The sequence below is a fragment of the Parasteatoda tepidariorum genome, chromosome 7, assembly GCF_043381705.1.
Source record: "Parasteatoda tepidariorum isolate YZ-2023 chromosome 7, CAS_Ptep_4.0, whole genome shotgun sequence".
NCBI lineage: Eukaryota > Metazoa > Arthropoda > Arachnida > Araneae > Theridiidae > Parasteatoda > Parasteatoda tepidariorum.
In genome coordinates, this window is record NC_092210.1 from 27,300,155 (window position 1) to 27,317,630 (window position 17,476).

General features: G+C 30.1%; 2 protein-coding genes across 5 annotated transcripts in view; one reads left to right on the top strand and one right to left on the bottom strand.

The window, feature by feature from the left end:
• Window positions 1-12,972, bottom strand: part of LOC107441699 (uncharacterized) — a 20,970-nt gene extending 7,998 nt beyond the window's left edge. The window contains exons 1-6 of one of the 2 annotated variants that reach the window (XM_043047189.2): window positions 12,888-12,972; window positions 7,337-7,521; window positions 6,240-6,404; window positions 5,001-5,173; window positions 3,063-3,224; window positions 627-785 (exon numbers count right to left, since the gene is read on the bottom strand). In XM_043047189.2, the coding sequence (XP_042903123.1) occupies window positions 627-785; window positions 3,063-3,224; window positions 5,001-5,173; window positions 6,240-6,404; window positions 7,337-7,464 (787 nt within the window). In that variant the 5' untranslated portion in view covers window positions 7,465-7,521; window positions 12,888-12,972. Of the gene's footprint in view, window positions 1-626; window positions 786-3,062; window positions 3,225-5,000; window positions 5,174-6,239; window positions 6,405-7,336; window positions 7,526-12,887 lie in introns of both variants that reach the window. The other variant, XM_043047188.2, reaches the window with a different exon arrangement.
• LOC107441698 (uncharacterized) overlaps window positions 1,853-17,476 on the top strand; it is an 80,762-nt gene continuing 65,138 nt past the window's right edge. For 2 of the 3 annotated variants that reach the window (XM_071183219.1, XM_016055049.3), the window contains exon 1: window positions 1,853-1,898. The gene's annotated coding sequence lies outside the window, so the exon portion shown is untranslated. The remainder of the gene's footprint in view (window positions 1,899-17,476) is intronic. The other variant, XM_071183223.1, reaches the window with a different exon arrangement.

Here is a 17,476-nt window from a genome sequence, read left to right on the forward strand (position 1 = left end):
GCTTTTAAAAACGGAAACTGAAATAACCAGAGAGCATCAGCTGCGGCAATCTCATACTATTAAGCTAGGCAGAAGTGAGTAGTCTTTGTCGATAGATCTCTATTTTAGTATTTTGTCGAAAGCGCTTTTTTTCACGAATAAATTACGAATTTATTTGACGATTTTTAAATTATATCACAAATTACACTAAAGCACATTTCTAATAGGTTTAACGAATTACATGTCATTTATTTGCATTCAAATTTATTTTAATGACTTAGTATTTACTAAAAAGATGTAATTTTTTTCAAAAAAAAAAGTTTTTATATGGATTTGAATGATTGTTTTGAATTCGTAGAATTTTGTGCATTTGCAATGTACCTTAGTTAGTAGCGAGAGAAGCGGGCTTGGTTTGCGAAGCAAACCATATAAGATTGCATAGCAATTTTCGGGGGTTGGCGAGCGTTAGCGACATGCATGCACGCACGCACCCACGCACACACACACACACACACATACATACATACATACATACATACATTAAAACTGCCATCCGTTCTCAATTTAAACTTTGTGACGTAAAAATTAAATACATAAAAATTTTATCAAATATATGCTCAAAATAAACTCGTTTTCTCAATACTTACCGCCTTGAACTTTTGTTGACAAAGTCTGCATATTAGAGATTCGTAAATCCCTATGCCTTGAGCACCACGATGACGCTCTATCAAACATTGCGGAAAAAGGTTCATACTCCTGGTTTAATAAACCACTTGATCTACACTCTGGCACAAAATCTGTTATACCTGCATAACACAAATAATGATTAATTATAATTGTGATTAATAATCAATTACTTGTCAAAAATAGTGGAGTCTCAATTACGAAATTGTACGGTTCCAGCTGTTAAGTTCGCTAAGGAGAAAAATTCGTTTTATGGAGGTGCAGAGATTTTTCCAGTAGTTTAGGGAAATATTATAGTATTTTTAATTTGCGAGACAAGTTTAAAAGTATGAATTTTAGTTAAAAATTAGATAATAGATATTATAAATTTATTACTTATGTTATAAATTTATTTATATTATAAATTAGATAATAGAAACCAGTGTAGCACTCCAAATCGTCATAATTGTTACGGTATGTAAAAAATTGGAAAAATTTAAACGTCGAAGAATGGCCATATCTCCCCTATTTTTAACATTGAAAATGGTCTAAAGTTAAGTAAAATGTTTAAATAATATAATGTTAAATAAAATGTTAAGTTTACTTGCAATGTAAAATATTATATAGCATTGTATGTATTAGTGAGACTTTTTCATAGTAAAAAAAAAAATCATATAACATATGCATTACGAAAATGAGAATCTGGTAGATGCAATTTACGTAAACCAGTTCAATTGATGAGGTAAGAATATAAGTTTCTGAAAATTATGAATCTATTATTATTATTGTTTGTTAAATTTTGTTAGTATAAACTGTAAGTTATTTTGTTTCAGGTTAGTTTAAATTTTTAATCATTAATCGTAACATTTTTAACAGAAAATTATTTGCAAAGCCAAGTGGTAACTATGGTCTTCGATAAATTCGGCCTCGAGTTAATTCGATTACATCTACAAAGTTGAAGAAATTCGGTGAGCGAACCGTTAGCTCCGTGATTCGATCGACAATTCATTATAAATTAAACAACCCTTTGCGGTTGTATGTCTACTCTCAGCCACCAACGCTTTTTTACCGTTCCAGTAGTATTGATGCAGAGCAAGGAGTCCCAAAATAGTAAGTGCGCCAAAAACATCGATAAAGTGAGCCAAAGGGTGAGTTTGGCGAAGTTCCCTCTTGTTGTAGGGGTTGCACCCATTCAGGAATCAGTTGAAGCTGTGCCTGAGTGTTGGAAGGTGACTAGGTTTAGATATGACGCCCTGGTGAGTGATCTTAGCTTCTTCCCCCCCTTTTGTATTACTTAAAGTTATGGTATCAATATGTAATCAAGAATATTTTAAATCATCAAAATTTAAATTAACTTTAATTTGTGTAATATAATTGTAACTCTAATTAACATGATACATCTAAAAGTAGTATCAATAGGTTGTATCAGTATGTCTGCTCTCAGCCACCACAGCTTAATGGCAAACTACATATATTGCCGCACTGTGAAGATGAAAAGATTGTACTGTATGTTCGAACAGAAAAATTAAAGACGCCAAACTACTTATTTTTGTGACGCATGTTCTCGAAAACCAGGGCTTCATATTGAAGACTGCATTGAAAGATTCCACACAATGGAAAACTATGAAATATAATTTTTACATAAGTTAAAAAATATTATTGTGTTACCTAGCAAAGTGTAGCGTGTCTACCACTACAATTAATCATTTCTAATTCACTAGTATAATAGACATGTCAACTCGATTCTATGTTTGGGTATCTTTTAATATNCCAAGAGCCAATAAGGCACTCTAGGGATCTTTTACATGCCGCATAATCATACGACATGGCCGCTAAGGATTTTCTGCATCCCGAAAATCCGGTGTCTGGGCCGGGGATCGAACCCGCAGACTTGGGCTCAGAAGGCCGGCGACAAACCAACTGCGCCACCCAGCCACCTGTTGTTCTGTATGTTAGAACAGAAAAATTAGAGGCGGAAGACGCCAAACTACTTATTTTTGCGACGCGTGTTCTCGAAAACCAGGGCTTCATTTTGGAGACTGCATTGAAAGATGCCACACAATGGAAAACTATAAAGTATAATTTTTACATGAAGTTAAAATATATCATTGTGTTATCTATATCAAAAGTGTAGCGTGTGTCTACTTACAATTAATCATTTCCAATTCACTAGTATATAAGACATCTTAAAGTTTGATTATCTTTTCATAGATTCGCCCCATAGATTCACTCATAGAAACTCGCCCCAATAAATTTAAAAAAGAATTAATATTTTTTTTTCTCTTCAAACTCTTGCATATTATGTATTACTGTTCGTTCAACTAAAATTAATTCAGACCAGCATGACACCCATGTATAAATTTAATCGACCGCAAAGGGTTAAAATTGCTTAAAAACTATATTATTTTGAAAAGTATCACCTATTGTTTCGTGCAAAGGGTCACAGATTTCATAAAATATTCTGATTATATAGATGAATCTGTTGTCCCGACCATCGAATTCCGTCCACCTTGATCGGTCCGGATCGATAGCACCACCACTTTTTATCTTCATGCCTTGGGTTTCTATTGTAATAATACGACCTGGAAAATAAAATTTTATAATAGTAAAAAGACACACAAAATTGTATTGAATAATATAGCTATTAATTATTCTATTAGAGGTCAGGAAACGATTGTCAAAAGACTCAGAGCTTCCATAGAGATTTGAATGCTCTAGCTAGACGAAAACTGAATGAAACTTCGGTTCCATCTAGATTCAAAATTACATTGTCAAAGACGCAAAAGTTAGTTAATAAAAAAAAAAACTCGAAGAACAATGTTTTTCACGTGCACACAAAAAAATATATATGCACTTAGAAAGCATAATCGAAAAACGTGTATAAAATTTTCGATGGTGATAAAAGTTTCTTACGAGCGAGACACCAATTCAATTTTTCGGTTTATTTTGGTTCGATTTTCAAATTTTTAGCATTCTGGCTAGTCTAAAAATTGTCAAAATTTCGGTTGACGATAATTTTTATGCGGTGGCATAAATTCTGCTTATACAGTTTGTAAACCATAGAATCTTGTATTTGCATCAAACATTGTTAGAATTTAACTACTCTAGTTAAGCAGAAAATGGAGAAAATTTAAAATGACAAACTAACTTTATCTCCTTTTGACGATAACGTTTAATAATCAGGAAAAAATACAAATTTGTATCGTTACCCAGCCTAAAACTCAAGTTAGAATTTGAAAGTTAGTTGGAAAGTAGTCACAATTTTAACTGACGACAAATTTTTTATGTTGGTGACAAGAAGATAGTATTCGCTCGTAGCGGTAAAGAATCAATTGAAACGAGCATTGTCTTTAGGCACATGGATACCTTTACGATTTGAATGCTTCTAGCATAGCTAATTCAAAAGGGGTCAGAATTTCGACATACGTTTTCTAATTGGCGATAATATCCGTCTATAGCATTTGAAAAACTATTGAAACTTATACTTTTATGGTGGTTAAACTTTTATTTTTACAGACAGAGAACATCAGTTAACATTCTATAATATTTTATAACAGGCATTGACAAACCGACCCAATTTTGAGCTTACGACTATCAATGTTCTACTTCGTGAGGCTTGTAATTTTAAACCTAACCCAGAATTCAGATCCTGTATCAATTATTGGGAGAAATTCTCCTTCGTGGAGGACTTTTTGATGGAATTAACCCGTATTTGCGTTACATGGGAAGGAAAATCGCGAAAATCTCACATCATTCGGCTAAGAGATTCTAACCCATGATCTGTCTACCACTGAGGATATTTTACGATGGCTGGTCGATATGGATCTCGCACCCGGCTCGCACTAACCACAGTGCTGACTTAATATCCTCAGTGGTAGACGGATCATGGAATACAGTCCCCTTGCCGTCAGGCTAACTGTAGGAGGTTTTCTTCTCTACGTAGCGCAAATGCGGGTTAGTTCCATCAAAAAGTTCTCCACAAAGGCAACAACTTCCTCAATACTTGATTCAGGAGTTCCCTCGTCTTCTGGATTGGATTCGAAATTACAAATGTACGAAGTTGAACATTAGTAGTCGTAAACCCGAAATTGGATCGGCTGTTCAATAACGGTTATAAGATCAGAATGCCGTTACTCTTCTGGGGAAAAAAAACAGATTGAACTTTTTTTTAACTCTTTAAAAAGGACAACTATTATGAGCTCCTTCACAATTAGGAGCGAGTTCGAAATAATTTTGTGTCAATTAGGTCATTCATGTCCATTGATTTTTGACCCAAAAGAAGACTATTTTTTTTTAAAAACAAATATTCTAAAATTATCTAATAAGGACGGTTATAACGTAATTTAATATGAAAATACCTGGTAGATGCGATGTACGAGAACCAGTATTAAAGCGTCGCAGGATATCATCTAAAGTTTCATACTTTGCGTGGGTAAACATTCCTGCGGAAGATACTGTTTGAGGCACCAAGTTCCTGTATCCAATTTTTTTTATCCTCTCTTGACCAGCAGGAACTGTTTTCAACCACAGCCTAATAATGTTAAAAAAATTTAAGAATATTTTTTTTTTATAAATGACGAGACTAACAGATCATGATAATGCAGGATGTTTATAAAGTCCCGGACCCATTTTGATGTTTAATAACTCATAAAATAATAAAGATAGATTAAAATTAATAACATAAATGGTTCGACAGACTCAAAAAGTTTCATGACCCTTGTGAATGAACTTCTACGTGTGCCCCTATTCGTTGAGCGTGTCAGACAGACATTTTTAGACAATCCTAGAAGATCTGTGAGATCAGCGGCAAGAGAATTGAATATGCGGTGTACAAGGTTATTAAGAAACAATTGAGACTACATGCATACAAAGTTCAAATTGTTCAAGGTTTGGAACCTGACGATAGGTCTAGGAGGATGGCGTTTGCAACAGATATAGTAGGAAGGATAGAAGATGCTGATGATTTTCTAAAGCGCATTATGTTCTCCGACGAAGCATCCGTTCATGTTTCTTGCATTGTTAATCGCCATAATGTGTCGAACATTGATGACCTAAAAGCCAGAATTACAACCGCAATAGCCTCTGTGGATGCCGATATGCTTGCCGCTACCTGGCGTGAAATTGATTATCGACTTGATGTTCTCCGTGTGACGACGGCTGCACACGTGGAAGTTTATTGACAAGGGTCATGAAACTTTTTGAGACGGTCTAACCATTTATGTTATTAATTTTAATCTATCTTTATTGTTTTATGAGTTATTAAACATCAAAATGGGTCCGGGACTTTATAAATACCCTGTATTTTATTGCTGGTTTTGGAGTAATTTTTCTCCAACTTCCATTAGATCTTAGGATAAAATCAAGAGGGGAAGATATTTTTTTTTATTATGAACATAAGTTTGACGATTTTTCAACAAGATTATCTTAAACAACCAGACATTTGGCATGCAGTTAAAGGAATTATGTAAATTCTTCTTTGAAAAGCAATTTCATCTTTCGAGATTTATTTCAGTCCCTTTTTAGAAAATTTTGGATGTGTTCTACGCTTCAAATATTTGTAAAAAGGAAGAAATTACTAAAATGTAGGATATAGTTACCTAAGTCCTCTGATGAAGCTCATTTGAGTTTTTGTATTTTCGTAGTAAGACATTTTTGTTGGTAAAATTTGGCCGCCCTTATCTTTGAATTCCACACTCTCGCAAGTTACTATTTCCCATTGGGGGTTGAGTCTCAGCCACCGGTTAGCATTTTCTATCAATTTCCTGGAAATATGAAAGTCGGGAGTACAGATTCAGTAAATTCATTTTCAAGTACACTTCTTCAAGTACTAAAAATAGGATTGTCAAACTTAAGCCAGGAAAAAAATATTTATTTATTACAAATATTAATAAAAATGTAAAAAATTAAATTTCATTAGTGAAACTAATAATTTAAAAAAATCCCGGCTAAAAAAAGTCTTTTATTTAAAAAAAAATCTCAAAAGCTGACATGATATGAAAGAATCATAATGTTTTTTAATTGCTTATAGTGCTTTGATAGGATGATATGAGTGGTAAGATTATAGTGATATGATTGGCTGCCTGCAAAGAAATATGCGGTGTTGCCAAATGCGCGAAACTTAATTTCTTGAATAATTGGATAGCTGCAAGTTACGTCATCGTGGGTAAATCTTGTCATTTGTCAATTCAAAAGCCAATCAGTTTCGACACGCGCTTGAAGTCGCTTACAGTCATCCAATTAAATCCGATTTATGGTCAAGTGTAATCGCTACATTTCTTCTGTTGCAAGTACCTAATTTTTCCTTTAGGTATATGAAGAAAATAAAAAATTAAGAACGGTTATTTCTTACATACGTTTTTGTATATTTATACCGTTTTATTTCCATTCACTCCACGTTATGGTAATATTTTAAATAATTAAATATTAAAATAACCGATATCGGCTAATGTTTATTCTGTACTAACCCTAAACTTATTTCATACAGACATGTATCTTATCTTAGACATGTATCTTAGTTTAAAATTATAAAAGTAATATATAATTAGGCACAATGAAACTCGCCGTATTATTTTCTAATCTTTAGTTTCTTTCATATTTTGAATTGTAAGAGTGCATTGAACTTAAATAGAACGTATTGATATCAACAACGGAATATAACAAGTCTATAAAAATCATTCTAAGATTGACAACTTACCCGAATCTGTCACATATAGGTTTGCTTAAAAAACTCTCTTTTACACCAAAAGGCAGGAAATCTATGTAACTTATTCCACTGGCATGATCATTGAATAAACTACTGTAGCTTGGTGGAGGGTCGTCCATCTTAGTTTTCGAATAAAGCAAACTTCTCTTTCTTAGTATATCTTGCTATGAATTAATCTAACTAAAAATTAATTAATAAGTTCAAAATGTAGAGAAAACAAGGGAAAAATTGCAGAACAATGAGAAAAGGGGAAAAAAAGAAAAACAATAATAAAAATAACAAACCCGGAGAAAAAAAATTTCCGAAAAAAAAGGACAAAAAATTTTAAAATTTTTTTATAAGAATCCGGAAATTAAAAGATATAATCTCATCTTCATCTCACACGATTATATCCGCAAAAATGAGTGCTTTCTAATATTGTATCACTATGGCCAAAGCAAAATATATCAATACAATAGTGTGAGGAGCACTAAAATTTTTTTTGTTTTTCTTAATTTTCTTCGTGTTTTTTTATGTATATATATATNTCATAAAATAAGCTAAAATATTGAGAAAATATGGAAAAAATAAAAAATAATGACAAGAGAAGAAAATTATTAAAAATATTTTTCAAAAGTATTTAAAAAATATAATTTTTGAGATCTAAAAAAAAAATTAAAAAAAAAAACAAAACAAAGAAAAGATATAATCTTTTCATCAGTCCACATGATTATATCCGCAAAAAGGAGTGCTTTCTAATATTGTACTTATATAGCCACAGCAAAATATATCAGTACAATAGTGTGAGGAGCACTCAAAAAAATTGAAACGAAATTAGAACACTTTAAGTAATACACATTAAGTAACACATTTAAGTAAAATAAAATGTAAAGAGATTAGTATCCAAGTAGTAAAGAGATTAAACAGTACACGAAAGGAAATCTACATAGTGAGGAGCGAATTAAAATGAATTTATGCGTACCGAAAATTTCCAAGAATGATTTAAAATATTTTCGTCATAAGATTGCCAGATTACAAAATATGAAAACAGAAGCATAAATAAAGTGATATCTTATGGCCCGTTCTTACTGCAATACTGAAGCGCGTCTAATTTGTTAGTTACCTTGGATGGGCCCGAAAATGGATGGGCGCAAGGTAATAATATTATACAGGATAATTTAAAGTTTGTAATTAATAAGTTTGATAATTAAAATAATTTTAGAAAATTAATAATTATTTAAAAAAACAGAAAAAAAGAAAAAGAAAAAAGAAGCAGGATTTGCTCGTTTTGAATTGATTTTTAGCATGAGCCAAATTATTATTACTGCTGAAATCCAAATATTAGGCTCAAAAAGCAATGCCCTAAACACACGAAATTAGAAAACCGAACTAAAAACGGAAACAAAAAGGAAACGAAAGTAAGTTAATAGTAGATAATATCAAGCGCTAAAGCTACTTTAAATATGATCACTATAACGTAGCACAATAAAAACAAAGAGAAAAACGAAGAAAATTAATAAGTTTTATTAACTGCGCATAAGCTACAAATATATATAGATATATACATATACATTAGTCCTTGTAGAAGCTGAAGTGTAGATCATATTTGTCAGATAGTTTTTATCAGAAATGTACTTTCCTTAACCCTTTGACACAAATGGGACACCGGTGTCCCTTTTTTATATATATATTTTCTGACACTCTAACTACAAATAAAAATATATTTAGGTATTTTTTAATATAAAAAACAGTCTACTAATTATCAAAATCTGTTANTAAAGCTACTTTAAATATGATCACTATAACGTAGCACAATAAAAACAAAGAGAAAAACGAAGAAAATTAATAAGTTTTATTAACTGCGCATAAGCTACAAATATATATAGATATATACATATACATTAGTCCTTGTAGAAGCTGAAGTGTAGATCATATTTGTCAGATAGTTTTTATCAGAAATGTACTTTCCTTAACCCTTTGACACAAATGGGACGCCGGTGTCCCTTTTTTATATATATATTTTCTGACACTCTAACTGCAAATAAAAATATATTTTGGTATTTTTAAACATAAAAAACAGTTTACTAGTTATTAAAATCTGTTAAATTATCGGAATTATATTTGTACTAAAATAAAAAATCTTAAAAAAGAAGAAGAAAAATTCATCTTCTTTTATTCATATTCTTTTTTTAATTCATATTCAAAAACTTATACAGTTATTGATTTTATAAATGAAAGAAATTATAATGATGAATAACTGCTTATCTTAGATCTAAATAACTGCAAATTTGAAAAATAATTGTTTGAAAGTGAGCCATTTTTATCTTAAGCGCAGAAAAAGACACTGGCGTTTCATGCTGTATTTCAATGATCATAAATTATTAAAATACTAAATATAATCTTTTTCATTTTAACCTAAATTACTACAAAATAGAACAAAATATAAAAAATATGTTTAGTAAACATTCTGCGTCAAAAGGTTAAAAGCACTGGTTCGTATCACTTTCCACGGACGGGATTTGAGTGTCATCGCTTTAAGTCTCGCTAATATCACAAATATAATTTTACTTTATGTTGAAGGATGTTAAACTAAATTAAAATTTTCAAATCAAAATAATCTGAAATTCAAATAATTAGCACCACCCCCCTCAGTGGTCCCCGGTAAAATTTCCAAATGTTGACCGGACCGAGGTGATAGAAAGGTCAGGGAGGACTAGCACATTGAAACTTAATTACTACCTTCCAACAAAGATTTTCTTTCTTGTTTTTTAATGGTTATCCGTTTAATTTGAAGATGTTTTTTTTAATTTTTTTTTTCATCGTTTAACAATTAATTTGGGGTCCGTATAGTGGTTACTTTTTTACTTTATTTTTCACAAGGATTCTAACATATTTTTTATTATATTTTGGAACTAACTGAATAATATTAAAAAAAATTAAACATGAAACAAAATTTATTGCAACTAATGGTTAATTAAATTAAATGCTTTTTATGTAAGAAATGAATGCATTTAGTAAGAATTGCATATACCGCCTTTAAAAAGAGTAAAATATTTTTTTCTTAAATTTTTAAATTTTTTTTTTTTTTTTTTTTTTTTTTTAGAAATAGATTTTTTCCCCAACGACTTCAAACTGTCATTTCGGTTGAAGAAATTCTATAAACTGAGGAAGTGGTATAAAATTGACCAACATACATATTTCATTTTGAGTTCTAAATGTATTTATGTTCATTATTTTTTACAGATATTAATGCGTCGTTGTAATTTACAGCCTGATATAATTAAGGCAACAAAATGCTTTTTACTATACATAAGTTATGATTTCAACAAAATTAATGTTAAAACAATTATATATTTAACGTAATCTATTCATAAAGCCTTATCTGTTGCACGGAAATTATGAAAGCGGAAATACGATCAAATGCTCTAGAGCAGTGTTTCCCTAACTTATGACTTTTGTGTACCCTTTCTAAATTTTTCGTAACGCTGTGTACCCTAGTAAAAAAATTAATGTACTTTTTACTATGAAAAAAATTGCACAAAAGTTAAAAATTACAACTGGTTTTAGGCAATACTAATTATTAACTGTTAACTCAGCAAAAAATAGCCAATAGAAAAATATTTAATTGTAAATTTTCATGGAAAGCTTTGTTTCTAAATAAAATTTTTTTGAAATGTTCTATTATTGTAAGATATTTGCATAAGAAAGCGTACCCCAGCTAAACTGTTCCCGTACCCCTGGGGGTACGCGTACCACACTTTGGGAAACACTGCTCTAGAGAAATGATCATTTCAAGGAAAATGTTAAAATTACAATTCAGAGTCTCCTAAAACTGTTCTAATGAAAATGTTTTAGTTAAATAAACATAAATTGGGTGAAAGCAACTAAGATTAAACAAAGCAAAGATGAAATAAACAAAAGATGGAAAAAACATACGAANTGCGTACCCCCGCTAAACTGTTCCCGTACCCCTGGGGGTACGCGTACCACACTTTGGGAAACACTGCTCTAGAGAAATGATCATTTCAGGGAAAATGTTAAAATTACAATTCAGGGTCATTTTGTAGAAAGTAAAAAATTTCATCAAATCCTAAAACTGTTTTAGTGAAAATGTTTTAGTTAAATTAACATAAATCGGGCGAAAGCAACTAAGATTAAACAAAGAAAAGATGAAATAAACAAAAGATGGAAAAAACATACGAATTTTTACTTAGGTTCTAATTTAAAAAAATAGTTTTAAAAGTTCAATTTGCTTCTTTTATACCATCATATCTATTGATAAACGATAATTTTTGAAATTTTGAGTAGATAAATTTGAATATAGTTACAAAAAATTAATGAAAATATTGGATTATTGATAATAATTGCTATTTATTATTTTTCATAATCAGAGTTATCAAGGAAAGTCAGTGTCTTCTGTTAGGTTTACCCATCACTGATATTAAATGCTATTGCCCGGTATGCCCTACAATGATGTTTTTAAGATTTAGCATTTTTTTTAGATGTTTTTAAGATTTAAGATTTATATATTTGTCCGGAAAAACCAACACTGTTTCTTTTAAGGTTGAATACTTTAAAAAAAAAATGTTAAAAGACAAAAGAAGATTCGAAATTTTCAAGTATTCACACTACAAATAAAAAATGTAAGCAAATTGTAGGCGTCTGCATGCAGAGTAATAAACAACTAGTTGTTTCAGCGGTAAATTACCATTCAAATGCGTATTGGAAATTTTAAAGCCAAATAAGTTGAAAATTATTACATTGACAAAACTTCATTAATAATTAATAATAATCGGTAAATGTGATAAATTCAGATAAATTATTCAATTTAACCGACTTACTCGCTTACTATGAATAATAACTTCTGATATTATTTATTCATTTACTAGATAATAAATTTAGTTCATTACATATTTAAAAAAATGTAATTTATAATTCGTTAATTAATATGCTCACAATTGTTAATGAAATATATTGATTAAGTCTCCGGGCTCCGCCAAAAGAAAATCGATCAATCAGGATTCCTAAACCTAATAAAATTGGGAACTGTTCCTCTTGATGTCTATTATTAATTTCGTTAAAATTCGTTCATTAATAATAGTACTTAATTTCGTATTTTCGTCGCGATATTTTAAGAAAAAATACTTTTCCTAACAACTTTGTCAAATTAATAGAAAAATATGTACCTGCTATAAAAATACTTGCCATTCTAAAGGCNTAGAAAAATATGTATCTGCTACAAAAATGCTTGCCATTCTAAACTATCTTGGATAAAATATGGAATATAAAAAATGGAAACTTTTTTCATTAGACCTGTTATTTTGGAGCAAGTGTTTGGAGCAGGTATTATTTTGTATCGTAACAGCTGGAACGTGTTATTTGAAAATACCTGTTATTGCCCATCACTACAATAAACGATAATAAAAATAAATAAAAAAATAGTTATTGAGGAATTTCATGTCACATGTATTCGTTTTATAATATTTTGAAAACTATGTCATAAACTGTAAGCATAAATACAAATAATCCTCTAGACATGAGGAGCAAAGAAGGAACTACTTACCTATCCATGTGATCGGTTATTTACAAACATTAGAAAATGGATTATTTTCGTACGTAAAAGCGACATCGGCCTTGAATACAGCGCCACCTGTATGACGTAATGTCTGTCTTATTCGTGACGTAAATGTCTGTCTTATTCGTGACGTAAAGATCAAGTAGCTTTAGAAACAAAATACGTATGATTTGCGTCCACAGGTTGTTTTGCTTATATTTAAAATGTTTAATAATAATTTTAGTAAAAACATGGGTGCATTTTTTAGTCATATATTTTTTTTCAATAATGATTAATCGATTTGTTAAGTTATTTTATTTCATTTATATTTGAGATTATAATCAATTTGTTCAATAAAAATGCAGACAATTTCCGATAAAAAATTCTGCTGTCTTCGATAAGTGTGCTTAAGATATAAATATTAAGATACCCTCTAAAGCTAAGATCCTTGGTTAGATATTTTGAAATTTTTCTATGAGAATTTTTTTAATTTTGATTTACGTATGTCTTATGTACTAAACGATAATATTACTACTACACTGAAGCTTGTCTACATTAATGTCTTAACTTATGATTTAATTGAGGTCGAAACAAAATTTAAATTGTCTTGAAAAGATAAAAAAAAAAAAAAAATGCTTTAAGGTATTATATCCGTAAACAGTTTGACGGGAAATCGAAAAATTAGTTCACGTTAATCGTTCATTAGTTCACAAGGTTCGACTGTAATACATTACCATTCAAATGACGAATATCATTATTTCATTTGTTCAAACATAAATTTTAAACATAAATCGTACAGATTAGTTGATATTTTTTATTAGAATTTAAACAAAAAGGAGACTAATATTCCAGGATAATTTTTTTGCCTTCTAAACTTTTGTTTAAAATAACACAATATTAAATAAGAAAATTTAAAAAAAAAAAAATCGTGATAGCTCTATTACGATCACTGGTTACTCATTGATCAAATGCTTTTTTTTCTGGTTTGACTTCGATAAACGCAACAAAACATTTCAAATTATGGGTTGCAAAAACTGTCTCAATTGATGCTTGCCGTCGGATTAGTTTCCTGGCTATATGAGTGCGTCAAGATGTTACAAAATACTTTTCCTTCAACAGTATTCATATTTATATTAAAATCACCATCAAGACAGTAATTATAAGTTAATAATAAAGAGAATATAGAAATACTTCATGTAAATACATTAAGAATAACTGCTGGTGAAAATAAAAAGAAAAAAAGAATTCTGAAAATATTATCAAACAGCAGTGGTCGCCATAGCAGGGCATGCAACGGCGACACATGCGCACTGTTTACTATTATTCTTGAACACAGTTGAAAAGTGTAACGACGTCCAAACAAAGTGCGCACGCCATAAAACCCAAAACAAGACGGATTTTGCCAATGGGTAATAAATTCTTTTATTTTACATTAAAAAAAAACGAATTTGTTTTTTTAGTTATAATTAACCCAAAAGGTCACCTTAAACCAGGTACTTTAAATCTCTTTATAAAATTAAATGTCAGTCTAATAACTCCGAAATGAGTGCATTAATTTTGCACACTTTACTTTCTGAAGTTGATAAATATTTATAGGATGGTTTTAAAACTTTCGTCTCTTTCCTGCGTTCTGTTTTAAAACAATCGCCATTGTCAGCAAAACGAAAACCAAGTAAAATTTTAATTTTTAATTTATCTTTTATTATTTAAGGGTCTTTCTTAAGTAATTTGAGTAATGTTTACTGTATGGTTGTAATTTATAAAACTACAAAAAAATGAATAAAAATATTTTTTTCTCTTAAATAATAAAAGATTAATTAAAAATATAAGTCCAACTTATTTATTATTAAACTAAANAAATAAAAAAAAAAAAAAATGCTTTAAGGTATTATATCCGTAAACAGTTTGACGGGAAATCGAAAAATTAGTTCACGTTAATCGTTCATTAGTTCACAAGGTTCGACTGTAATACATTACCATTCAAATGACGAATATCATTATTTCATTTGTTCAAACGTAAATTTTAAACAGAAATCGTACAGATTAGTTGATATTTTTTTATTAGAATTTAAACAAAAAGGAGACTAATATTCCAGGAAATTTTTTTTTGCCTTTTAAACTGTTGTTTAAAATAACACAATATTAAATAAGAAAATTTAAAAAAAAAATCGTGATAGTTCTATTACGATCACTGGTTACGAATTGGTCAAATGCCTTTTTTTTCTGGTTTGACTCCGGTAAACGCCACAACATTTTAAATTATGGGTTGCAAAAATTGTTTCAATTGATGTTTGTCGTCGGATTGGTTTTCAAATCCTGGCAAAATGAGTGTTCCAAGACGTCACAAAATACTTTTCCTTCTTCAATATTCATATTTATATTAAAATCACCATCAAGACAGTTATTATAAGTTAATAATAAAGAGAATATAGAAATACTTCATGTAAATACAATAAGAATAACTGCTGGTGAAAATAAAAAGAAAAAAAGAATTCTGAAAATATTATCAAACAGCAGTGGTCGTCATAGCAGGGCATGCAATGACGACACATGCGCACTGTTTACTATTATTCTTGAACACATTTGAAAAGTGTAACGACGTCCAAATAAAGTGCGCACGCCATAAAACCCAAAACAAGACGCATTTTGCCAATGGGTAATAAATTCTTTTATTTTACATTAAAAAAAAAGAATTTGTTTTTTTAGTTATAATTAACCCAAAAGGTCACCTTAAACCAGATACTTTAATCTCTTTATAAGATTAAATATCAGTCTAATAACTCCGAAATGAGTGCATTAATTTTGCACTCTTTACTTTCTGAAGTTGATAAATATTTATAGGATGGCTTTAAAACTTTCGTCTCTTTCCTGCGTTCTGTTTTAAAACCATCGCCATTGTCAGCAAAACGAAAACCAAGTAAAATTTTCATTTATCTTTTATTATTTAAGGGTCTTTCTTAAGTAATTTGAATAATGTTTACTGTATGGTTGTAATTTATAAAACTACAAAAAATGAATAAAAATATTTTTCTCTCTTAAATAATAAAAAATTAATTAAAAATATAAGTCCAACTTATTTTTCATTAAACTAAAAGCTTATCCCGTTGTATTGTAATAATACAATAGTGTGTTACTATAGTATCTTATACTTCACGGTAGCTAACCAGACTTAGTTTGAGATGTAAAAGTTTGAGAAAACAAAGGTCTCCCATTCTCTGATGAGTGAGAGCCTTTGAGAGATGACGATAAAAAATATTTAAGTTTTGAATGAAGTTCTATATATAAGTATAAATTCTAATAGCAAATTTCCTTTTTAAGAAAAAAAAGTTCGAGCAGCCCGACAGGTACATTGAACTTTTATCGTAGGTACAAAAAAGGTGCCTGCAGGCAGCCCATTACACTGAAATGTTATTTTAGTTATAAAAAAAGGTGCCTGCAGTTCGACCAGTACACTGAAATATTGTCTTAGCTCAAAAATATTGGAGATCCCTGAGTTGAATAATATAAAACTTTTCGCTAGCGTTGAAAAATTTTTTTAATCATTATTTAAATAAATGAAATAAAAAAATCTATTATATATAATTCTCTTACGTGGCTCCCAAATTTTGGCTGTATTTCTTTTCCGCCGGTGGCAACGTTTGCTTTGTTTTGTTTACGTTTTGAAAACACCAAAGCATTTGATGTGTTTCTGATCTAATATATATAATTCTCTTACGTGGCTCCCAAATTTTGGCTGAAGTACTTTGTACAACTAAATAAGATTCTTTTCACACCACTTAAATATTTACTTTATTTTCTTCATTTATAGAGAAAACAGTCGGCAAAGAATTCTGTTAGGTTAAAAAACATTTCGCTAAAAAGTNTACAGGTTTAGAATTTTCTACAGTAAAAAGTTTTTGGAACTTGAGTATTAAAAAAAGTATACAAAAACTAGACGTTAAGAACGTATCCAATGAGCGAGCAAAGCGAGCCTTGGACTGCGAAGCAATCCGAAATGAACTGCGAAAGCAGTTCCGGGGGTTGGCGAGCGCCAGCGAGCAGGGGGCGAAGCCTCCTAGTAATAAATAATTATTTTAAATGAGTTCGAGCATGCATATATATATAAAATGTTTTTTTTTTTTATGAATGATTCGATGCAATTTTTTTACTAGCTTAATTAGTTGAAGAGAAAATAAAATAAAAAAAGTCTAGAGTCGCTCCAACCCTTGAATCAAGCTTACATCCGGTCTATATAATTGGACATTTTAAAATTGCGATCAATATTCTCAGAATCATATTTAAATACGTTATCACTATGTTGTGGGAAAACTTATTTTTTCTGTCTTTCTATTTTTTCTAGCATGTATAGACATGCTTTTGTATAATCCATACTTTAGTCTTGCTTCAATCGTGCTTAAAATGTTACTTAAATAACATTCTTGTGAAAATTAAAAACTATGTTTTATCTGGGTTTGGTTAGCCTATTTTCAGCTAAACCATATGACTAAGCCCACAACATGTTAAACATTTCTCACTCTTAAAAATTGATGTTAACTTAGGCAGCTCCAATTTACCAGTATCCACTTTCAAATTCAAGGCAAGTTTTATAATCACCCCGC